General features: G+C 38.1%; 1 protein-coding gene across 1 annotated transcript in view; it reads right to left on the bottom strand.

Annotated features, from left to right (window-relative positions):
* Window positions 1-25,875, bottom strand: part of PCLO (piccolo presynaptic cytomatrix protein) — a 367,625-nt gene that overhangs the window by 67,009 nt on the left and 274,741 nt on the right. Inside the window, exons 12-14 of the mRNA XM_075557645.1 lie at window positions 3,735-3,843; window positions 3,105-3,172; window positions 1,294-1,508 (exon numbers count right to left, since the gene is read on the bottom strand). Of these exons, the coding sequence (XP_075413760.1) occupies window positions 1,294-1,508; window positions 3,105-3,172; window positions 3,735-3,843 (392 nt within the window). The remainder of the gene's footprint in view (window positions 1-1,293; window positions 1,509-3,104; window positions 3,173-3,734; window positions 3,844-25,875) is intronic.

Here is a 25,875-nt window from a genome sequence, read left to right as displayed (position 1 = left end):
ACACTTTTTGTTTCTGTATGTGCAGCCTTGGGAAGCCCAGGGGCAGCTCTCCTGTCCAATAGGACTGCACGAGTCACACTGACTCAATGGCAGTGCCTTTTATACAATTCTTCAGGAATCAGCAGGTTGCTAATGTCAAAGGAGCTCTCTTACCCTCATCTTTTTTTTCTTAAACAACTTTGGTGATATATAATTCCTCATCATATTCTAAATTTTATTGCATTTGGGAGTTCATCATTTTCTTATTCCGTATGAACATTATTTTACATCTGTTCTTTCAAAAATCCAAAATCAGATTTCTATACACAAAGAAAGTTACTATTACGCAACAATAATGAAAAATACCAAGCATGTTACTAAGATATTTTAAGGGATGTAGAAAATTATTTTGATCAGTTTTATACATGAAATGAATCTTAAGAAAATAAATCTTAAGAAAATGAGAAAAGATAAGAAAAACATATTTTTTAAAGTGGTTTTTATTTCCCCGTTTCTGGTGGTATTGTCAGCATAAGTGTTGAATTGCTAATTGCAAGGCCAGGAACTCAAAGTCACCAGCTGCCCCAGGGAGAAAAATGAGTTTATGTGATGTACAGATTTATAGTCTCAGAAGATGTTTATAGGGTCTGTGATAGTTAATATTTTATGTTAACTTGATTGGGTCAGGAGTCTTAGGAGGTTTGGCGGTCAACGCATAGTAATCCCCATGACCTGATCTAACACAATGTAATCACTTGCCAGATTAGTTGTGGAATGCAACAAGATTGTTCTGGTAACAGTGCTGATGCAATCTATTGAAAGGAAACTTCCTTGGGAGTGTGATCTGCTTCCTATATAAGTGGATGCTGTAGAAAAGTTTGCTATCTTTTTATTATCTCTGGATCCTACATCCAGCTCCTCAACCTTCAGTTCTTTGGACCAGAGCCAACAGCCTGCCATATTGCCTGCTGATCCTAGGAGGTGTCAGTGACCTGTTATCTATCTGCCAACACTGGATCCATCATCTCTGTAGCTACAGGTCTGAATGGGTGACCTTTGGTTCATTCGCCTAGCCTGTGGTCTTCTTATTGATCATCAGCCCCCACCGTCAGGGGAAGCCTCCAATCTAACATCTGACTTGAAACCTGCCTGAAAATAATCTCTATATACACAAATATCTGTGTCACTTGCTTTTGCTCCTTTAATGCACCCTGCATGAGACAGCCACTGTGAGCCAGAATTCACTCAAAGGTTTGGGTCTGAATAAAAGGCAAGACAATTAGTTATTTGGGCTTCAAACAGAACTGTTCTCACCTTGCTGCTGCTGTGCTTCTTTTTGCTCACGGAGGGCGACCCAGGTTGTCCAGGGCTGGGTACAGAGCTGGATCCTGCTGATGTCTGCCCAGAATGCACATGAGATCCCTTTTCAACGACTGATGACAGAACAAGTGGCGACTGCTGCAGAGAAACCTTCTGGAGTTCTGCTGCCAACTGCTTAGGATCGACCCCTGGGGATTTTGCTTTATCCACTACAACAGAAGGAAAGGACTTGGCATATTTCCTATAGTAGGCAATGTCTAACTTCAGGTGATCAAGGCAGAACAATACTTACAAACTATACCACTTTAAAAAAAGAAACAAACTCAATTGTACCTGTATGCTTAATTTTCCCAAGAAACCAAGGATACTAAGGGATGGGTGAAAATTATGGTGGATTATGGAGGGAAGCTGAAGTGTCTATTATATCTTCAAAAGATTTTTAATGTTTGACATAGGGAGGAGAATCTTATGAATGATAAAATATTCTATCTTATCCACTTGAACATAACTTGTATAATTAGCTTTTTCCCCTTCATTAAACCACACACATCATTTTCTAAGTGGGGAATTTTTTGGAATATATTTACATTTACAGATGTATTAAAATCCCTATAGGACTCTATCTATTCTGTTTAGTACAATATCCCAGACCCCTAAAATGGTTATAAAATAGTAAGTCAAACATTTGCTAAACGGAAGAGCATATTTCTAATGTTCGGATTGACCTACATATATTTGAGCAATATTATCTAGGACTATTCCTCAATAAATGATATGTTGGTTTAACTCAGTTGAAGATTTAGGAAGAACTGTTCTAAAACTCATTTATGTTAAAAAAAGAATTAATTATACTCTCAAAATTATATAAGACCTCAAACAAGTACATAGGGGTGGGGTGCGAGGTGGGGAAGCAGCTGGCTCTGTGGACTGTTTTGCAGGATTCATCCATTTTAAAGGAATTAAAAGTGTGAACTGAGACAGCAAGGATTCCATACGTATTCTTTCAGGAGGGCTAGCGTGCCTATTATGTTTCTCTAGAATACTAAAACTGTAACCATCATGCATTTTATTTGCTTATCGTTAGTTAAGTATGTAGCAAGTATCTATCTGAAACTTTATCTTGTCTATGCCAGATCTTCTTCTATAAGTGAATCTACATCAGAAACCAAAGTCTACAGTTCTAACAGCTTCATGAACCACAGCCTCGTCTACCCCAAGGCCGGAAGACCGAGATGGTGTGTGGTTGCCACCGCTAACAGCTCTGAGGAAGGCTACTACAGACAGACGGGCCGCCAACACGGGAGAAAAATGCACAGCGAAACTCAAATTATTAGGACATCTAGACTTCCTGGTTCCATTGAGACTAAAGGATTCCTTGAGACTGTTTTGCCTTGAGGTACATTTTAGACTTCACCTTTTAGTGAAATAACAGAATGGCCCACACATTTAAGGGTATAACGCACGAGTATGGTGTTCTATTAAAACAAAAAATAAACCACAAAAGACCTATATGTGACCAAAGGCCAACAATTAGTCTACAACAAAAGAAGGAGGCGATAAGGTAATCAGGGAACTAGAGCACTAGAGACAGCACAGGGCACAATTAAAGAGAATGTTGACACATTGTGGAAAATGAAACTAATACCAGTGAACACTGTATGTAGAAATTGCCAAAAAGGAACCTAACTTTCTGTGAAACCTTTCCCTGAAAACACAGGAAAATATTCTTTCAGAAACAAAGACATTACGTACACCTCCACATCTACCTCTATGTGTGCAGCTGAAAGCTGAAGGCTTCAACCTACCAGCTTTTGGTGGCTCTTGAAGCTCCAGGTGCTGGGACTTTTCAGAATCTGATAGCATATTGAGATCCCTGAAAATGAAAACTCAACTTTAAGAAAGAAATTGAGGACGTCTGAGACAAAAGTCACTTTCTCCCTCCACCCCCACCCCCACCCCGGCCCAACTCTTGAATATTTTATTTCGGTAGGTAAATGAGAAGTGGTTAATGATACAAAGCAACTCCAAAGCATGCTCACCCTCTGACCCAATAGACATTTGCAATGCTGTTAAAAGTCCGAGCTGCTATAGGTGATTAAGGTGAAATCTTTATGGATTACATGTAAGTAATCATTTTGAAATAATATGCACATCCATGACATCTAAATGGGTTTCGGCTTTCATTTACATGAAGCATGTTTCGATCAAAGCATGAAAAGAGAAAACAATTGACATATCACGACTGAAATTAGTGGCGTTCTTTCTAAGCTTTAGAGTTTGATTTTGAACACAAGACATCTGTAAAACTTGTATTCACTTGATTTTCTCATTACTGAAAATCTTACTGACTGGCAAAGGTTCCACCTTAACAATTTTAAAGTAAAACAGCCATGAATAGCCAAAAAATGGAAACCAAAAGATGGGGAAAAACTCACAGTCTTACACATATTTCTGCTTCCCCACTTTGTTGATTAATTATACTTTGCACTTCTTCATATGTTTTAGAAGTTAAAGGGATTCCGTTCCATTCCAATACTTGCATTCCTAAGAAAGACAAATTGGAGCATAAAATCCAGTATGCAGTATTTCATAGTCTGTGTCTACAGGTCATAGAAGATATCTCGTTACCTTTAAAACACAACCCAGCACGGCATTTCTGAGAACATTCATCGCACTTTGGTACATTAAAACGATTAAGCGGTTTCATTTCATCAACTTACCTGAATATATAAAATATATCTAATTATAACATGCAATGTCTTTTTTCAGTATTTAAAAGTAATTTAATATCATCAAATGCATGCATTCTGTTCACACTTCTATAGAGAAAACAAATGTATTGCTTAATTTTATGTAGAAAGACCATGATGACAGCCACCAAGATAGATTTTCTATGGGGTGCAAGCTCGTAAGGAGTATAAATGTCTATATTCTATTGTGGAGTGGGATTGGTAAGAAAAGGTCATTCGTTTTGCAGTTGTGAAGCTCCTGCAGCTTTGAGTACGCCCAGGTATGACAGATTGCCACATTGCTTCCTCTTTGTTCCTTGTGTGTTAGCTATTTCTGGATATGAGAATGGCAGGGATGTCCCCGACAAGGCCAGTGTCACAGTGCATGGCTAGTAGATTAGGGTAGGGCTCTACACTTGAGGGGCTGCTGTGGAATTCTTAGCCATGTCTGAATGAAGGGTCACTATTTTCATTTTGCACCGAGCCCTGCAAATGATGAGTTGACCCTTTCTAATGGGCATTTGATTTCTCTGCTATCTCTCGTAATTGCATACAAAAAGGTACAATAGTAAGATAATATTCTGATGTTTTATATATAGTTTCTTGAGTCCATTTTATATAGTATATTAAAACAAGTTCTTGATTTTTTTGGCTGTCGTTGAGTTTTGACCCCCAGCAACCCATATAAGTGAGCAGAGATGCCCCATCTGGTCTTTACAGGATCAGCTCTCCCGATCATTTCTCAGGGGGCCTCTGGGTGGTTTAAAGCTACAGTTTTTAGTTTAAGGGAGCATGCCTCACCACTCGACTCCCATTTGGGGGAGCATAGCCTTAAATGCTTGGTGTGCAGTCTTAAACTGTGCTCTGTGAGTTGGATACGATTAGACTCAGCTAGCTAAAGGAGTGGAGCCTGTGTCTCAGTGAGTGGCACCAGCTCTGGGCAGAGAGAACATCTGCATGTGACAAAGGGGCCATAACTGAAACTAAAGAAAAAAATATGATAGTTGAATGTTTAGTCTTTCAGAGAGCTTTACACAGGTCCCCCTGAAAGTCCCCTTTGCTCACCTTTGGCTTCAGGAATAATCATAAGCATGTCAAGAGTGAGTACTTGAAGGCTTTAATCATTGTGATATACATTGAAAAGTATAATATCAGTTGCTATCAAGAAAATTATGTTTTCCCTAGAATAAAATGAAATCCATAAAAACTCTCACAATAACACAAACAAGAATGACTTTTCTATAACTTACTCCAAGACAACTTTATCTTCAGATGGGTCTTAGGTTTATTTCACAATCCCAGGCTGTTATACATACAAGATAGAAAAATTATGTAATGACAATGATAACCCAGTGAAAGAAAAATAAACACATGCACGCAGAATGAGGAAAATAAAGCATACTTGTTGGTTTTTGTTTTGTTTGTTTGCTTAGGAGAAAGAGTACACATATCTATGAACAGATGATCTTGAATTTAAACAAATGTATGATATTTTCATGCAAAACTACATTGTCACATTTCTGCAGGTGCATAGTCTAGGAAAGAAATGATCTTGTAGAGTCATGATTTTTTGGGTTAGTTTTACTTATTCATTACTTAAATATAAAATAAAGGGGTACATTTATATAAGTAATTATGCAGTGAAAAGAAAAATGCTTACAGTCTTAAAAAATGGAAACACTTATAAGTTGTAAAATTGTTGAAAATCTTGGAATTTAGTAACTAATCTTTATGAGATATATACCTGAGACCATGGCTTACATAATCTCTTCTCATAATTGAGCAGCAGAGTAGTTTCCCTGCTCCTTCAATATCACACTAAAGTTTGATGCAATGTTATGATTAAGTTCAAATAATTTTCACAGGTCTTGAATTTTGGTTGGTGTTCACGTGGGTGTCAGCCACAACAGAGCAAATGTGATGACTGAAAAAATTCCATGTCTATCTTCTTTCCCATTACTTTTCCAATGTCCTCCCAAGGCTTTAAGACTCATATAAAATAACAAATCAATGTACAAATCTCACATTTATTTTACAAAATGGATTTAGTATTAGGAGAATTAGATATTGTAGCCTCAGATCTACTTTAAAAGTATCTATAAATTACAAAATCCTATACACAATTTGAAAATATACACAGAAATAACTTGAAAGTGATTTTAGTCCAGAGAATTTCACTAGAGCCATATTATATCATCTAATAGATATAAATGTGACTTTTCAATCTTAAGAGAGCTTTTTATTCTGCCTTTAAAAACATTCTTGGAAAGTACTATATACTTGGATGATTACATATGCATTAAATAGTGTAATCATAAATATTTATATTTTCTTTAATGCTTTTAAAAATTCAATCACCATAAGACATTCTAAATTAGTGGTTTCTTAAAGTCTAGAATTACCTAATTTTATATGTTATTTAAACTGGCAAAAATTCTTATTTATACAACAGACAATTTAATGTTGTCATTTCTTGGTATATATCTAATATTAACATACGTCTCAAAAATCTTATAGATTCACAGTATTCAATTAATACTCAAAATGTTAGTTTTCCTACACATTCCACATACCTCATAACTTTTATTATTTGTATATTCATTTTCTAATTGAGTAATTTCTCATTTATTTCTGAAAAAGCCCTTTGAAATTTAATACCCATTTTATTATCTCCATTTTGCTGAGGAAACCAGTTGAGAGAACTGTGAAAGTGTTCATGAACACAGACACTCCCCAATTTATAACCAGTTCTATTTCAGGATTCATCATTGTCTTTTATGTTGTGAGTTGAATACCTTATTAACAATTCTTCAGTATTATTATCTTTTAAGTTTTTTAATTAATCATTCTACTGGGAGCACTTGCAGATACCAGAACCTTCCACAGTCCAGTCACATCAAGCACTATTGTACAATTACTGCCACCATCAGTTTCAAAACATTTTCTTTCTTATTGAGCCCTTTATAACCTCCATCCCCACTCTACCCCCAAGGAAACCATATTATTATTATTATTTCCCCTATAAAAGTATTTTTCCCATTTCTTACACAATCCAGTACACCCATTGACGTACAATTCTGTTGCTTCATCCCATCGCGTATGGTTATACGGTCATCTATGCTGTCAGCTCCCTATTCCCACTCTTTCCCATACCCCCAGGGAACCATTACTTCTGTTACTGTTTCTGAAAGGTTATCTATCTTGGCTTTCATGCACTGAGAAATCTCAAATATGCAATTGAACATATGCATATCTAACATAACCAATGAGATAAAACAAATAAAAACAAAATAAAAGTAGACTTCGGACTAAGGGACAGCACTTGGCACCACATCTGAACTGGTTGGGTAATACTCGCAAGGAGAACACACCTCCACTCAAGTCCTCCCTCAACACAAGAACACTTTGTTCTAATAATCTGGCATTCTGTGATGCTCACCTTCCCGACAGGATCACTGAAGATGAAGCATAAGCAAATGTGAAGAAGGCTGATGATGTCCAGCTGTGAAAATATATAGTATCTGGGGTCTTAAAGGCTTGAAGATAAACAAGTGGCCATCTATCTGAGAAGTAACAAAGCCCACATGGAAGAAGCACACCAGCCTGTGTGACTATGAGGTGTTGATGGGATCAGGTACCAAGCATCTAAGACCCAGAACAAAATCATACCCAATGTGAATGCGGAGGGAGGGGATGGGGAGGAGCATGAAGTGGAGACCCAATGCCCATCTACAGACAATTAGACATCCCCTCACAGAGAGTCACAGGGAAGAGATGAGTCAGTCAGGGTAGAGTATAGCACGGATGAGACATACAAATCGGATTAGACCAGAACATGCATACTGCTGCAGATAAGAGCCAGCAACACAGGGAACCCAGGATAGATAAACCCCTCAGGACCAACAATGAGCATAGAGATACCGGGGGGACTAGGGAAAGGTGGGGGGGAAAGGGGAAAATTGCTCACAAGGATCAATCTATAACCCCCTCCTAAGGGAACAAACAATGGAAAAAATGGGTGAGGGGCGACAGAGGATGATGTAAGATATGAAAACAGTAATTTATAATTTATCTAGATTTCGTGAGGAAGAGAGGGCAAGGTAGGGAGGGAGAAGAAATAGGGAGCTGATCACAGGGACTCAAGTAGGAAGAGAATGCTTTGAAAATGATGATGGTGGCATATGTGCAAATGTGGTTGACACACTGGATGAATGTAAGGATTGTGATGAGATGCAAGAGCCCCAAATAAAAGTGTTTAATAAAAAAATAGGGGACACACGGAATGTCTAAAGGCTTAACTGGGGGTGGGGGCAGGGACAGCGAAGACAATAGACAGCTCCATCCCTGACTTCAGGAATGGCAAAGGGGACTCATCGGATACTCGCCAGTGGGATATGCATGCTGCAGACTGAAAGCATGTATGAGTTGTGAGGTAAGCAGACCCGGGATATGCAGCTCTGAAAGAAGGGGGGACTGGACTGATGGTTTATAACAGGTCCTTCTCTCTATTTAGCAGAGAGATAGTCATCTGCTCTATCTCAGGATCCCTGTTAGTCTGTTGGCTTGCTTTCTTGTCTACTTATTTATCTATTAGTTTGGTGTTTACCTATCCACCATAGGCAGGAGAGGCAATCTTACGGAGACAGCGACTAGTCCAGTGGTTCCTGGGGACCAGTGAGTCTTTTACAACTGCTGGCAAGGAGGGTGTAGCTCGTCTCGTCCAGTTTAATCAATTGAATTGTATCTGAGAGGTATTACTGGGAGGTGAATCATGGGTAAATTGAATAGTGGGGTAGTAGGAAAGAAATAGGAAAGTAGGAATGAAAAAATATATAAATATATGTGTATTTGTTTATGCATATATATGCAAAAGAAGAAGGAAGCCGATGGCCCTTGGGCCTCTAATTAAATCTTACCTCAGTTCGAGAATGGTTTGCTATTATGCTGCAGCAGTGTATGATACCTTCTTGACTATATCCCTGAAGTCAAAATGGGTGCTCCAGCAAATGTGAGGAAAGCCGATGATGCCTAGCTATTATACTTTCATAGCACCTGGGGTCTGAAAGGCTTGTAATTAAACAAATGGCCATCCAGCAGGGAAGCAATAAAGCCCAGATGGAAAAGGCACGCCAGCCTGTGTGATCATGAGGTGTCAACAGGAAAATATATATCAGAGGTGTAAACATAAACAACCAAATCTATGCGAGGGATATGGATATAATGGAAACCCAAAATGCGCCAGTAAGATGATGGACAGTTCTTCTCAGAAGGGCCACATGGAAGGAATGATAAATCCAGGGTGCAGTATAGCACTGATGAATCACTTCATGATCCCGTAGTTCTCTAATATCTCCCCTTATTATTATGGTTTTTATTTGTTTTACCTCACTAACCATGTTAGACTTTAATTTATTTTATTTATTCCAAAGATATTTCATGTGGCAGGTAACACAAAATTAATCACTTTTATATTTCTAAGATTTGTTGGAAAATTAAAATGTTTTAATAATTAGCAAAGCAAAGATTATTCATAGAGAGCAACTAGTATATGAAGACTAATTTGAATTTTTAGTTACATTGCATTTGAACAGTTTGCTGCACAAGGCATTTTTAAAGTGCTGAAAAGCAAGGAGGCTACTTTGAAGAGGAAAGCGCACCTGACCCAAGCCATGGCATTTTCAGTGGTCTCATACGCAAGTGGAAGTTGGACACTGAATAAGAAAGGGTGAGGATAATTGGTGCATTGAGTTGTGGGGCTGGCAAAGAGCATGGAAAGGAAAAGACTTCCAAAAGAACAAGCCCATCTATCTTGAAAGAAGTTCGGCCCGAAAGCTCCTTAGAAGGAAGGGTAGCAAGCCTTCATTTTGTGTACTTTGGACATGTTGGTAGGAGAAATCAGTCCCTGAAAAAGACATCATACTTGGTAAAGTAGTGGGGCCGCGACAAAGAGGAACCCATCTCCATGAGATGGGTTGACACAGTGGCTGTAACAATGGGCTCACACCTAGAGACAACCATGCGGACAGCTCAGGATGAGGCAGTGTTTGGTTCATCACACATAGAGTTTCTACCAGCCGGAACTGCCTAGAAGGCATCTAAAAGCAGCAGGGGCAATGGTGCGACCCTTCTAATCAGGTGACAAACATTTCCTCGCCAGAGATTTTACAGTGTTGACTAGGATTCGCGATAAAGGGTTCTGGAGTCCATGAAGGAGATTGATATGAAGGATGATTCAGGCTTATGCTCTATGACGCTAGAAAACTGTTACGATGACCGGCTGAAAAAATAGTGACTACTTATTGACAATTTATAAATATGTAACTATTACAACAGGAAGACAGGCAAGAAGACCCATTCCAGGTGGCATAGAAGCAGAGCACACTTAAAATATGGGTGCTTTATAGCTCAGTGACCTCAGTCTTAGTAGGAAGAGGAAGCACTGGGCAAAACGGATGATTCAAGCATGGTAAATATTCACTATGTGCACGCCTGGCAGAGATGGAAGAGGCAGTCCATTACTAGTTGTCAACAAAGTGGACTCATCTTAAAATAATCTGTAATACGCAACCAAATGAGCAACAGGATCTGCTCTACTGGGCCGGGTAATCCAAGTACATATACATATAAAAGAAATACGTAAGAATAGTAATAGAAATTAAAAATTAATATATACATAACAAATATAAAATCAAATAAAAACAATAAGTAATATGTTGCTTTAACCCATTTTAATAATTGCTCATTTACTTATAAACTATATAATGTTAAAATTAGAAACCAGACATCACTTTTCAAAAAGGACAAATAAACATTTCATGCTTTCTATCTATTTGTATATTAACATCAGAAGTCCTTGTGGTGTACAGGTTAAGTGTTAGGCTGTGATCCGCATAGCTGGCAGTCCCAAACCACCAGCAACTTCGCAGGAAAAGACTGGAATTTCTACTCCAGGAAACAGTTACAGTCCCCAAGTCCCACTGGGGAGTCGCAATGAGTCAGCATTGGCTTCAGGCAGTGAGTATTTTCTTTCTTTCTTTTTCTCTCTCTTTTTTTAAGAAATGTATTAACACAGAAGGAAAGAAGGAAGAAAAAGAAGTGTGGAGAAAAGAAAGGAGGAAGGAAAACAGAAGATATGCTTTCTCTGATAGTAAAGCAGTGTGACACTTATTGACAGGTGACAACCTGACTGATGATAAGACATTAAAGACTCAAGTATATTTTGCTGAGAAAACTTATCTGCAAGGATAAAATGTTAAGGTTGTAAAGGAGTCTGTTGAAGAGCTAATATCACAATACTATCATATTGCATTTATTATCATGATAACTTTGTGGTTTTTTTTTTACAGGCATAACCCATACCAATGGCAACCAGCCCTCTGACTCTGGAGATCCTGTAAGACAGTGGAACGGCTTCACAGGGCAAGTGGCAGCAGACTGCCTCATCTTTCTCCTGCAAAGGGGTGGGGAATTTGAATCTCAACCAAGTGCTGAACCACTGGATTACCAGGTGTCTTTACTGGAAGCTCCAGTTCAGGCCAAACTTAAAGTCGGTGGATGGTCTGAACTCCTCAGCAGCTCTGCTTGCTTCTGTAAGGATTACAGCCTTGGAAACTGCAGGGGGGGGGGAGGGGGAGGGGGTCCACTCACTCTGTGAGTGGTCACCGTGCTAGGAATGGACTGGACAGCAGGAGATGGGTTTTTCCCCCACCGTTGTAAACACAATCACTATCTGAATGGAAAACTCACCAGAAATCATATACCTTGTTAAAAGCACACTCTATTTCCATCCTTGAACAAGTCTATTAACAAGAATCCTTTAAAGCAGTACTATACAGCTTTGACATGTTTTAAATAACCAAATTGAGGAAGCTAAGTTATACTTGAAACTGTCATTGACTTGAGATGCGATCTCAGGCGATTTCCTTTTCCATGTCTCTCCTTTTACTTTTACAAACACTTTTTACGAAGCAGCAGCAATTTAAAACCAACAAAGGAAAGCCTTATTTATGAATTAAACGTAACATTCATTTACATATTAAAAATGTTCTTACCTCCATTAAACTAGAGAGAGCTATCTAAAAAGTACAGAAGGTCATGGTTGAGCTGTCTGAGCTCACCACACTTCTTTTTTGACATCTGAATACATTGAAAGCACTAAGAGATGGCTTATTTCCACATGGATCCAATATAGAGTTACCCCCAAAGCTTTTTTTAAAAAGGCACAACATAATTTTCTCACATTTTATAATATTAACAGTCAAAATATAAAGGTAATTAATGGAGATGTGCATGGATAGATTCGTTGTAAAAACATAAGTCAGCATTACTCATTTCAAAGAACAATTCTTCTCAAGGAATCCCTGCAAGTGCTCCAGTCAGTGTTACATTTGAAAACCTGAAACTTGACAGGTGAGTTGGCTTTTCCAATCCCCAAATCATGCAGAACTTTGGCCTCAACCAGCTCTTTCCAAGACCAGTGCTGGTCTGAGTCAAGTAGGAACATTCATTTGATTTTTACTAACTAAACCTACTGCTTGACCCACATGAATATTTATAATGTTCAAATATGTAAAAGTTAGTGTAAAGAGACATGCTATTTATGGTGTCTCTTTAAAAAGATAATTTTGGAGTTGCTTTAATTACCAAGATGATATTGTTTGAAGATAGGAGAACACATAAAAATTGTGGGAAAATGAAAATAAAGATAAAAATTAAAAATATAGCCTTTACTTTTCAACATGAGCTACATCAGTAATATGAACCAATGTACAAAGGGTCCAACCTGAGTCTTACAGAATGGGTAACATGTACATACTGAGCAGAAAACCTTAATTATGAAAGTGATTAAATTTCCTACCAGTAGATGAAAGGCAAGTTGGAATTGATTACATTTGGTTAACAGAGCAAGAGAAAGACAAAGACAAAGGTAATGTTAGGAAGGCTGCTACACATTACTGTTTTTGAGCGCTGTTAAAGTGCATAAGGGAATGTAATTAGTCATGATCTCTGGTATAACTTGTAGATTACCACTGTACAATTCTGTTCTAATCACGGGTAAAACTGTTCAAACAATTTAGCATTCTCCAAAATCTCCTGAAAAACTTCGTAAACGTGATAGAAAACACTCTTTAGCTACAGCTTATTGCATGTAGAAATCACATTTGGTTTTTAAAACAGCATGTCTGGATAAGGCAGAGAAAGGCTTCTGAGATGAGTATAATTTTGCTGATCCTAGGAAGATAGCATTACACGCAATGGCCTAAAGGTGAGTATGTAACATCATCTCCTCTCATTTGAAGTAGAGTTCAAAATCCTCACAACTGGACCAGTAGGTAACATCATGGTTGCCAGAAAAAAGATTGAAGTTGTTAAAGATTTCATCGGGGTCGGATCCACTATAAATGTTCACAGAACCAGCAATCAAGAGATCAAATCATGTATTGCACTGGGTAAATTTCCTGCAAAAGACCTCTTTACAGTGTTGAAAAGCAAGGATGCTACTTTTGAGAATTTAGGTACTAGCCCTACCCAAACCATAGTATTTTCAATTGCCTCATATGCAGGTGAATGCCACTGAATAAAGAAACCAAAGAAACAATGCATTTGAATAATTAATTTGAATATTGAAAGTACCATGGATTTCCAGGAGAACAAGCAAATCTGTCTGGGAAGTATAGCTAGAATGCTCCTTAGAGGCAAGGATGCCCATACTTCATCTCAGTATTTTGGACATGTCAAGAGAGGCCAATCCCGGAGAAGGATCTCATGCCGGGTAAAGTGGCAGGTCAGCGCCAATGAGGAAGACAGTTCACACGGTGGACTGACACAGTGGCTACCCTGATGGACTCAAGCCCAAGAACAATTGTGAAGAAGGCACAGGGCAAGGCAGGTTTTTTTGTTGTTGTTTAAAAATTTTTAAATACTTTCTTGGGGGCTCTTACATCTCTTATCATGATCCATACATTCTTCCGTTGTGTCAAGCACATTTGTACATATGTTGCCATCATCATTTTCAAAGCATGTTCTTTCTACTTGAGCCCTTGATATTAGCACCTCATTTCCACCTCCCTCTTCCATTCTTCCTCCCTCACGAACCCTTGATAAGTTATAGATAATTATTTTCATATCTTACATTGTTCTCTGTCACCCTTCACTCACTACAGAAGGATCACAAGGAAGAGATGAGCCAGTCAGGGTGCAGTATAGCACCGATGAAACATGCAACTTTCCTCTAGTTCTTTAATGCTTCCTCCCCGTGACTATCCTGACCTCAAATCGGATTAGACCAGAACATGTACACTCTACAGATAAGAGCCTGCAACACAGGGAATACAGGATAGATAAACCCCTCAGGACCAACAATAAGAACAGAGATACCAGGAGGATAAGGTGGGGAGAATGGGGAAATCAATCATAAGGATCTTCTGATTTTTTTGGAGTCACTATGAGTCAGAATTAATTTGAAGGCAACTAACACCCAGACTAGATGTTTTCTACCACAATTTCCATTAAATCATGGTAACAGACTGTATTGTCATATATGAAGAACACCAGGACCAGCTCCTCCAGAAGAAAGTATTGCAGTGATCATGTCGTCCTCAGTCTCACTGGAGATTGGAGAGTGTAAATGACTTTTGTTTAAAATGTCCATAATGTCAGCAGACAAATTAGGGTTAACCTCTTGCATTTTTTTCTTGGGATCTTGACGTCATCTCACTATATTTTAATTTATTAATTCATGAAACTGTCATCACTCATGTATTTTGAATTTCTTTATAGATAGTACATATTGGCAGAATAAATGAATTCAGGATAGAATACAGTGGGGGACTGATTAATCTTATAGGAATTCAAAATAGCAATTTATTATAAATTGTTATACCGAATTTATAAAAAATATTCTCAGGTTGAAAATATCGGATCACTTAGAATCAGTTGGTAGAATCATTATACTTAAATCTATGTTTTCATGGTTCATTGTGAAACTTTCCAAGTACTACAGAATATCAGGAGAGGTTTTTTTCATTTTTATTTCTCCCCCAATGCTTAAGGTGATGTTGACATAATCTTTATAAATATAACTTATTATATATGATGATTCTCTTTTATAAACACTCCAATGTATGACTTTTAGCTGTCTTTGGGTCTACTGGGATACAGCCACTAACACCAGTCAGATATGTATATATTCTTTCAAAGTGAATTGGCACCTATACAATCATACGTGTTTAAGTGAAAAGATTCCTATTAAATAATATATATGTAAATATATTTATATGAGTGCGGGGAAACAGATCTATGTGCATATATTTAGAGGTTTAGTATTAAGGCAGCAGATGGACATTGGGCCTCCACTCAAGCACTTAATGCAAGAACACTTTGTTGTAACAAATTGGCATTCCAAGATGCACACCTTCCCAACAAGATTGCTGAAGAAAAATGTGTGCATAAGCAAATGTGGTGAAGAAAGCTGATGGTGCCCGGCTATCAAAAGACATAGCGTCTCGCCATTCTTGCTTCTAAGGAGCACCTTGCTCTCAGCATTCTTGCTTCCAAGGAGCACCTTGGGTTGACTTCTTCCAATCCTGATTTGTTATGTTCTGGCAGTCCATGGCACTTCCAATATTCTTTGCCAGCACATAATCCAAATCTGTCAATTCATTTATGGTCTTCTTTACACGTTGTCCAACATCCACATGCAGGTGAAGTGATTGAAAATACCATGGTTTGGGTCAGATGCACCATAGTATTCAAAGTGACTTCTTTACTTTTCAACAACATAAAGAGGTCTTGTGCAGTGGATTTTCACAATGTAAAACATTTCATTTCTTGACTGCTGATTCCAAGCACATTGAACAGTGACTGTGGGTCCAAGCACAATTAAATCCTTGACAAATTTTGCCTTTTCATTCTGTTTATCAGGATATTGTCTATTGGTCCAGTTATTAGGCATTTGCTTTTCTTTACATTGAGTCACAATCTATACTGAAGGACGAAGCCTTTGATCTTCACCAGCAAGTAATTCAAGTTCTCTGGGCATTCAGCCAGCAAGAATGTATCATCTGCACATCACAGGCCATTAAGACACTTTTCCCAATCCTGATAATGTGTTCTTATTCATATGGCCAGGTTATCTGATAATTTGTTCAGCACACATAGGATAATTTTGGGTTAAGGATAGAAGCTGGAAATATACTTTCTCTGCTTTAAAAACATGCAATATTGCCTTTAAACCATGTAGTAGTCCCTTCTGTTTGTAAGACTACCTCTTAGACTAGGCATAGGGTTTGCATGAGCACAATAACGTGCTCTGGAATCCCCATTCTTCCCAAGGCTATCCATAGTTTGTTATATTCTAAACAGCTTAGTATCTTTGCACACTCCAAAACATACAAACAATTTCCTGTTTTGCTTGCTTGCAGCCAAGCTCCATCTGACATTAGCAATGGTTTCCCTTGTCCCGTGTGCTCTTCTGAATCCAGGCTGAATCTCTGAGAACACCCAGTCAATGTGTGCTACCATTGTTGAATTATCTTCTACAAATTTTTACTTGCATGTGATATGAAGGATTTTGTTCTATAATCTGAGCATTCGATTAGGTGACCTTTCTATGGAACGGGCATAAACATGGATCTCTGTCAGTCAGTTGGCCAAAGAACCATCCTCCAAATGTCTTAACAAAGACAGATGAGCATCTTTAATGCTTTATCAGCTTGTTGAAACATTTCAATCGTATTCCATCAGTTCCTGGAGCCTGGTTTTCCACTGATCCCCACAGTGCAGTGGGTCTTCCTCCTTCAGTACCCTCGGTTCTTGATCACACGCCAGCTGTTTAAGTGACTTGTTATTTTTAGTACAGTGACTCTCTGTACACTTTCTATCATCCGTTGATCATCCTTTCTGCATAATTCAATATTTTGACTTTAAATTCCTTCAATACTGGACCTGAAAGAAAAATGTCCCCCTATAGTTCTTTTAGCTTGAGATATGCTGAGCATGGTCTTCTTTTGGGCTTTTTATGGCCAGGTCTTTGCCCATCTTATTATAGTACTTTTCATAACATCTTTTGAACTTTACTGCTGTCCTTTCTTCAATGTGCTTTAGCTACTCTATGCGTAAGTGTCACAATCTCTATGACATCCATATTTGACTGCCTTTTCTCTGCTCTTCTTTTAAATGACTTTACTTTCTTCAGGCATGATGTACTTGATGTCAGCCTGCAACTCCCCTAGTCTTCCATAATTCTACTGAATTTGTCAAATCTACTTTAAGATGGTCTCTATATTCAGATGGGATGCTAATTCCCATAAGTTGGCTTTTGTGGATTTCTCTTTATTTTCTTCAGCTTCAACTTGAACTTGCACATGATCAAACGATGTTCTGTTCCATAGACTGTTTCTGGTCTTGTTCTGACTGAAGGTATTGAGTTCCTCCTCCATCACGGCTTTCCATTGATGCAGTCGATGTGATGTCAGTGCACGCAAACTAACAAGGCCCATGCATACAGTCATAGTTTATGCTATTGAGTAGAAGTTTTATAATATATTAATGGTTCATGTGTTTTCTCTGTTGATTCCAAAGGACCAAGAGAAGAGAATATTCTATATCACATATGCTAAAAAATTTATTGTAAGATGAAGGAAACCCAGCAAACTCTAAAATTGTGGCTGACAGTGACAAGGATCTTGAATAAGTATTGGATGCAAAGGAAAAACAAAACAAAAACAAGAAAACAGTCTAATGGAGGATAAAGAACTCTTATTTTCTTCTGCTCTCATAATCATTTAGTTTATGCAAGAAAAATCTTTCATTAGAGTTCAGTTGTTTTAGTACTTAAATATCTGTTTAGCATCTCCAACTACTTTGCCTATATTTCCCTGCATTTAAAACTTATATCTTACTATGTTGAACTACTAAAAACTAATGATTATAGTCAATGTTCCAAATAGGTACTGATATAGGCAATACATAATCCAACCTCAATATGGCTAATCTCTATCTTACCCCCAAAGATCTCTAAAGTTGAAGTTAGGAATGGTCTATTTATCACTTACATAGTACCAAACACCAATGACTACGTTTTTGATGTATTATTTCTCAAGCTGAGAACAATGTTACAGACTACTATCCCAGTTTTCGAAAAGAGACAATCCCAGCACTATCACTTCGCTCATCCAGGCAGAAGATATCAAACTGGATTTAAATCTTATTCTATCTGACTCTTAAATATATTTCCATATTGTTAAAGATGCTAGAGCATTGGCTTATACGAATTGTGTTTGGATATTAAAGAGAGGATTCAGCATCTTTGTTAAAAACATTTTGTTTTAAATTCAGTAAATAATTCAGGCTGTTCCATGGTTAATTGATTAGACAAACGCAGATATTTCAGTACTAAAACAAACCATGTTCATCAAAAAGCAATATAATTTGAGCACAAATGCTCATAAATCAAGGTATATAGAATGATAGGAGCAATATAATTTTGCCTTGGGGTAATGTATTGTAAAAAAAACAACAAGAACATTTTGTTAAATAATTTTCTTGAGGCTCCTATCAAAAAGTTTACGAATCAAACATAACTGTACTGATGATGATTTTTTTTTTAAAGGAGTCTTTATTTGCCTTGGGGAAACAGTTAATTGCAATCTACTGTTGAAGTTAGATGATATCACTGAATACTCAATATATTGCAGTTTATTAATCCAGATAAGGAGTACTGGTGGCACTGTGGTGAAGTGCTCAACTGCTAATAGCAAATGGGTGGTTTGAACCCACAGCTGGTCCTGCAGGAAACAGAAAATTTGCTCTGTACAGATTTACAGCCTTAGAAGCCCCAATGAGCAGTTCTTTTCTGTCCTATAGGGACACTGTGAATCAGAATTGACAGCAATGTTAAAAATAAAACAAGCAAACAAAAATGAGTCCATGTACTAACGATTTGTATCGGTATTCCTCAATATAGTTTCCTTGTTAGAAAACCTTTGAATCAATGTGAAATGTCGTTCTTAGGTCATGTGTACCTATAAACCAAAGCTGGGAATTTTGAGAAATCTATGACCAATCCGTACCTGATAATCCCCCTGGAACAAGAACAAGGAAGCTCACTCATCTGTGTGGTATGTTTCTTGATCTCCAACCTTGATCACTGCCATGCCATCTGTAACATATGTCAAAAAAGCATAAGCAGAAATAGAGACTTGCTTGCCTAGCAGTATTCTCCTTCAGTCTACACAGGAATGCGGACTCTAACAGCACTGTTGGGATTTGCTCTTCCTCCATAGACTTCTTCCAAGTTCAAATTCCATTGCCAAGACCAAGTTCTAAAATCAAAGCCACCACTCAAGAAATCTCATCTTCCCTCCAATAACTGATTGTTGACAATAAATTCAACAGCTTTGTCTTGTCACAAACCAACCTATCAATTCATCTTTAAGAAGAAGAGCTAGCTAAGTGGACCAATATCAAACGCACTTAAACAAATGGGAACAGAACGTTTACAACTTTTCATGAATTAAAATGCATTCCACAGGTATATTTCATCACAAAATAGCCTAAAACAGGAGCATATGAAGGGACTCCAGGGCTTCACTTGGTAGGTCTTATGGCTTGGGAGATGCTTTCTCTCAATTTAACTCTGGGCAAATCCACAAGTTAACATTGGTCAGGGTCAGTCTTTAACTTTTTGCTCTCTTATTTTGTGTTTCTACTACTAACTAAGAGGTTTTTGAAGCTACAATGAAATCTTCACACTATATGTCCTAGTTTTAAAGAGCTTTGTTTCACAAATTTGAGTGAATTATTAGTTATAATAATAAAAGAACAGGTTATTTCCAAAATATTTTATTGGTAAGGCATCGAAGTTTTCTACACAAATATTTGCTTGGGGTTCATTGGATAGAAGCTGGCTAGTCAATATGAATTCATTTTCCTCTTAGGAACTTTGCAAAAAATATTTAAATATCATGTATTTTACAATAGTGATAATCTGTTACATAATAACAGGAAAACCAATCTGTGGAACAAGTTCAAGAAATCCAGTGATTGAATGAAATAGAAACCATTAAACGCTCAAAAATGGGTTAGATCTGATATATCTTATTTTTCAAATTTTTTAAAAGTTTATATCTTTCTCTCTGCTTTTGCTGAAGGCATACTATTGTAAATAAAATTACCAATTGCTATGAATTACTTTGTTTTAGTGCCCTTTGTATATTGCACTGTAATTTGAGAAACTACTCTATGCTTCAGTGCAATCATTACTAAACAACAAATATTTTCATGAAAAATGGGAAACTCATGCTAGAGCTTATAGGCAAAATCAAAAGGTTAAGAGAATTGGCCCCCCGGATGTTTATTAAGGACAGCAATATAAGTGGGCTAGTATACTTAAAATGGTATTGACTGTCCACTTCAGGAAAAGTAGCCACATTGTCAGACATTGAAGGCCTAATGAATAAAAAACAGAATATGTAGGAGACAGTGTCAGAGGATGGCTCCGGGGGCTAGAAGACCGTGGAAATATCACGAGGTAGGAGCTGTCTTCCAAAAGTAGAGTCAACCATAGTCCACAGTGATGTGAATGTGGCTGATGAGGCAAAACGCAAAGGGGTGAGAAACACCTGCAAACATCCACGAATAAGCAGAGATTTAGGAAAATTAGAGTCTAGGAAAATTAGTAGTCATAAAAATGAAGTGGATTTCATAAATTTTGATATCCTAAGCATTAGTGAGCTGAAATGGACTGATATTGGCCATTTTGAATAAGAAAACCAAAGGGTCACAGTGCCAGGCAAGCACAATCAAGAGGAATGGCTTTGCATTTATTGTCAAAAAAGGCATTGCAAAATCTACCTTGAAATGCAATGCTGTCTGTGATAGGGTTATATCTATTGATATTTAAGAGAATCCAATCAATACAATTATTTTTTCAAATTTATGCACCAACCACAAAGGCTAGAAATGAAGAAATTAAATAATTCGACCAACAGCTTCAATCAGAAATTGCTCAAACATGCAATCCGGATGCATTGATAATTATTGGTTACGGGAATGTGAAGGTTGGAAATAAAGACAAGAGAATAATATTGGAAAGATGGTATTGGTGATAGAAATGAAGCTATAGATTGTATGATAGAATTTTGAAAGTTCAACAACTTGTTCAGAGAAAATACCATTTTTCACCAGAATAAACAGTGATTAAACAAATGTTCTTCTCCAGATTAAATGCATAGATATGAAATTAACACTGGTGGGAGAAAAATGAAAGAGGTCAATATCAGCAGTTAAAAGTATGCCCAGGGCCAACAGTGGCACATACTACCAATTTCTTATATGGAAGCTCAAGTTGAAGCTGAAGAAAATTGAACTGAGTTCACTAGAGCCAAATTACCATCTAGAGTACATCCTGCCTGAATTTTAATAATTTCAAGACTCAAGAACAGAATAGACAACATTGAACGCTTATAACAAAGACCTGATGAACTGTGAGGGGACATTAAGATCATCGTATATAAAGAAAGAGAAACATCATTGAAAAGATAGGAAAGAAAGAAATGATCAAAGTGGATGTCAGAAAAGTTTCTGAAACCTACTCTGAATCATAGAACAGCTAAGGCACAGAAAAAACGAAATCAATGAGCCTCACAGAACATTTTAAAGTGAAGCTCAAGAAAACAAAGTAAAATCTTATGATGAAATGTGCAGAGCACTCGCATGAGATGGTCACAGGGAACAACATGCTCCCCAAATCTTAAATGGAAAGAACTCCAGAAAAATGTCAAGCTTCAAGTCGCAACATTGTATGTGCTATAGGCAAATACTGAATGATGCAGGAGCAGCACGAGAAGATGGGGAAAATACACAGTCCCCCAGCGAAAAAGATTGGTCCCCATTTCACCAGTGCAGGAGGTAGCATATTAGCAAGAACCAATGATGCTGAAGGAAGAAGGTCAAGCTGCTCTGAAAACATTAGCTATAATAAGGCTCAAGGAATTGTCAGAATACCAATTAAAACGTTTCAACAAGCACTGGAATTACTCATTTGTCTATGCCAGGAAATTTGGAAGACAACTACTTTGCCAACTGATCGGAAGAGACTCATATTTATGCCCATTCCAAAAAAACATAACCCAACAGAACACTCAAATTACAGAACAATATCATTACTATCACATGCAAATAAAAACTGGCCAATGGTCAAAGAACCATGGTTGCAGCAGAGAGCTGTCAGAGGTTCAGGCTGGATTTATAAGAAGACATGGAACAAGACATGGATATCGTTGCTCATGTCAGATGGATCTTGGCCGAAATCAGAGAATAGCAGGAAGATGTTTACTTGTGTTTTACTGACTATTTAAAGGGCATAGCATGGTGTAGATCATAACATACTAGCGATAGGCTTGAGAAGAATGGGAGTTTGAGAAAATTTCATTGTGCTCCTGCAGAACTTGCACATGGATTAAGAGGCAGTGATGTGAACAAAACAGACATGCCACCTGGTTTAACATCAGGAAAGGTGTGTGACAGGTTTGCACCTATCACCAAAATCATTCACTCTGTATGCTGAGTAAACAAGCAGAGAATTTGGACCCTATGAGGAAGAATGTTGCATCAGGATTGGAGGAAGGCTTATAACCAACCTGTGATGTGTGGATGACAGCAACCTTGCTTGCTGCAAGGGAGGGCTTGAGGTACTTGCTGATGAAGGTCAAATACTTGCTGATGAAGGTCAAAGACTGCAGCTTTCAGTATAGATTACAACTCAATGTTAAAAGGACTAAAATCCTCACATCATGACACATGGAGAAAAGATTGAAGTTGTCCAGGATTTTGGATTGCTTGGGTCCAGAATCAACACTCATGGAAGTAGCATTCAAGAAGCGAAATGGCGCCTTAATCCGTTGCAGGAGACCTCTTTGGAGTGTTGGAAAGCAGGGCGGTTACTTTGAGGACTAAGGAGCCGCTGACCTGAGCCATGGGAGTTTCAATGACTTCATATGCATGTGAAAGTTGGGCATTGAATAAGGAAGACCAAAGAAGAATGTATGCGTTTGAAAGGGTGTGGGTACAAATGTTTGAAAGTACTATGGCCTGCCAAAAGAACAAACAACTCTGTGTTACAAGAAGTATGGCCAATGCTCCTTAGAGGCAGGGGTGGTAAAGAATCCTCTGAGGTTCTTTAGACATGTTATCCAGAGGGACGGGTCCCTGGAGAAGGTGTCATGCTCCATAAAGCAGAGGGAGAGTGAAAAAGAGGAAGGGCCTCAAGGAGTTGAACTTACACAGTGCGCGCACCAATGGGCTCAAGAATAAGGACAATTATGGGGATGGTACCGATGGGGAAATATTTCCTTCTGTTGTGCGTAGGGTCTCTCTATGTCACAACAAGGCATTGCCACCTAACAACAACAACAACAACAACAATAACAACACAATCTACCATATGTGAAGACTTAACAACTTCATATAAAGATTTTGTCATTAATGCTGTCACAGTGGTAAAGGAATAGAGACATTAACAATACAGAAAGGCTCTCAGATACATGTATACAAATTGATGTATAACTGACGGAATATTGGAGATTAGTGAGAGTAATAATATACTATTCAATAAATTGTGCACAGTTTATTATCCATATTGCAAGTAAGAATACATTGTGAAAATCTTGTTAGGCAGTCCTCGAGCCTCCTGCCGGGTCTCCGCCCCACCTCACCCTGGCCCATACTGTGCGTGGACCAGGCTGGTAAGATCCTGGCCATCCAGGAGCCTCCTGCTCAATGCTGGGTAGAGCAGAAGCTTCAGCCCTGTGATCAGCAATGTTTCTGCACAAAGGAGGACAAGTAAACCAGGCTGTCCACCGAGATACGGATCTCAAAACTCAAGCATGAGGAAAGATTAGGGCCGGCCTGTCCAAAAGGGAGACACCCAGGAGAAGATGCCCCATGAAGGTGCTGCTCAGGAGCCAGGCGTGCTAAGAAGCACCTGGGCTACCAGGAGCTGGCAGATTCTGGCATGCAGACAGAGAGAGCACCTGGCCATGGGTGGCCTGCATGTGGACTTCTGCCCTCCAGAACTCAGAGGCAGACCTTGAATGAGCCTGCCGTGTAAAGCCACCTCCTGGTGGTCTTTTCCATTTCCACACCTCTCTGGCATAGCTTCCATCCTGGGCAGCATAGGAGCCAGTGCCTTTAGAACCGGTCTGCACACCCTTGAGCCCAGCAGGGTTAATCCTGGGGGAACCTACCCTTCCCGTTTTCACCCCAGACTCCCCACTTTCAGTCCTCCTCTGTCAGGTTTGGAGGGTGCCCAAGCCATTGGGCAGCACAGCCTGTGCCCACGCTGGTTCATAGACACCAAAGCCCTGCCTCAGACTCAGGCAACCAGAACAGAGATGTTTAAATGTGTCATGAAGTTTCCAGCCAAATTCATCCTGCACCACTTTGAAAACTTGCCAGAAATATAGTGCCCATCAAGATCGATGGACCTGTTACAAAGATTTTCCCGCTGGGAGCAGGAAAAAGCAGACTGATTTTGTTTTGTTTCAAATTGTTTAACCCGTGTCTCTGGGATGTGAATTACCTTTTAAGATTATGTTAAAAATCACTCTTGGACTAGAACCTATTATTTGGTTTCTCAACTCTTAGAACCTTGTTGGGGTTCATCCTGGGCCAGATTTGGGAATTTAAAGAAAATAAAGAGAGAGAGAGAGAGAGAGAGAGAGAGAGAGAGAGAGAGAGAGAGAGAGAGAGAGAGAGAGAGAGAGAGAGAGAGAAAGAGAGAGAGAGAGAGAAATAAAGAAAATCTAGTTAGGCAAATTTCCTGACCATGAGTGGGCAGAAGGTTTCAGATTACAGAGGATTATGTCTATGTCCATCTCAATGGAATTGAGAAACCCCAAGTTCTGACTTTCTGTAATTAATCTGTATTGTGGAAATTCAGCAAAATTTTAGGCGACTGGAATTAAAACACATCCATAATTTATGTGCAAATGAATCTGAAAGATGTATCATGCAGCAAACCATTCCACATCGTGCTTGCTATTTTGAGTTGTGATTTTGGCTTCTAATTTTAAAATCTTCTGGTTTTTTGCACTTCATCTCTCTCAACCATGGGGGAAATATGTTTTGAAGATTCTAGAGAAAAATCTTCTTCCCACACTCAATAAATTTAAGGAAATGTGTTTTTTGCATTTTTCATATTCTAGGGTTTTAGATTTTTTAACATCAGTAATAATCAGGAATAATAATAGCAACAATAATCTCCTTTAAAAGATCAAAATTTAAAGCAAAGAAATATGTATGGGAAGAAAAGAACATAATAGTAATTGTATTTTATATATAAGCAGTAAATGTGACTAACATGGAATATTTTGTTTCCTTTACCTGTAAGAAGTGACATATTAATAAGAGCCTAACTTTACATATTCAAAATTAAGTCTTTATCACTCGTTTTACATATATTGCTCAGATAAATTGATTTGATTATATACTATGTAAGGTACTATATATGATGGGAACAATAACTCATAAAATGTCATTTAACGTGAAAATGAGTAGTCCCTGTCTTACTACTTATTTGAGTTTTATCAACCACATTTACCACCTTCCTCTGTGTGTGTGTGGACATCTTATCATTAGTAATTCGCACACACTACATATAATATTGTACTGTGTTACAAATAATGTTATTATTTTTATCCCAACCCCCAAAGAAAAAGGACTGGATTTATAAAGATATTGTTAATTGCAGTAAACAAGATGAAGGTCATATCTGACTCATCTGACTTCCCTATTGCCACAAGGCAGGGAGGTCAGGTATGCATTCACCCCTATATGCTTATTTGCT

The sequence above is a fragment of the Tenrec ecaudatus genome, chromosome 9 (assembly GCF_050624435.1).
Source record: "Tenrec ecaudatus isolate mTenEca1 chromosome 9, mTenEca1.hap1, whole genome shotgun sequence".
Classification (NCBI taxonomy): domain Eukaryota; kingdom Metazoa; phylum Chordata; class Mammalia; order Afrosoricida; family Tenrecidae; genus Tenrec; species Tenrec ecaudatus.
Note: the sequence above shows the minus strand (reverse complement) of the source record. Positions and strands in the feature narration are given on the sequence as shown.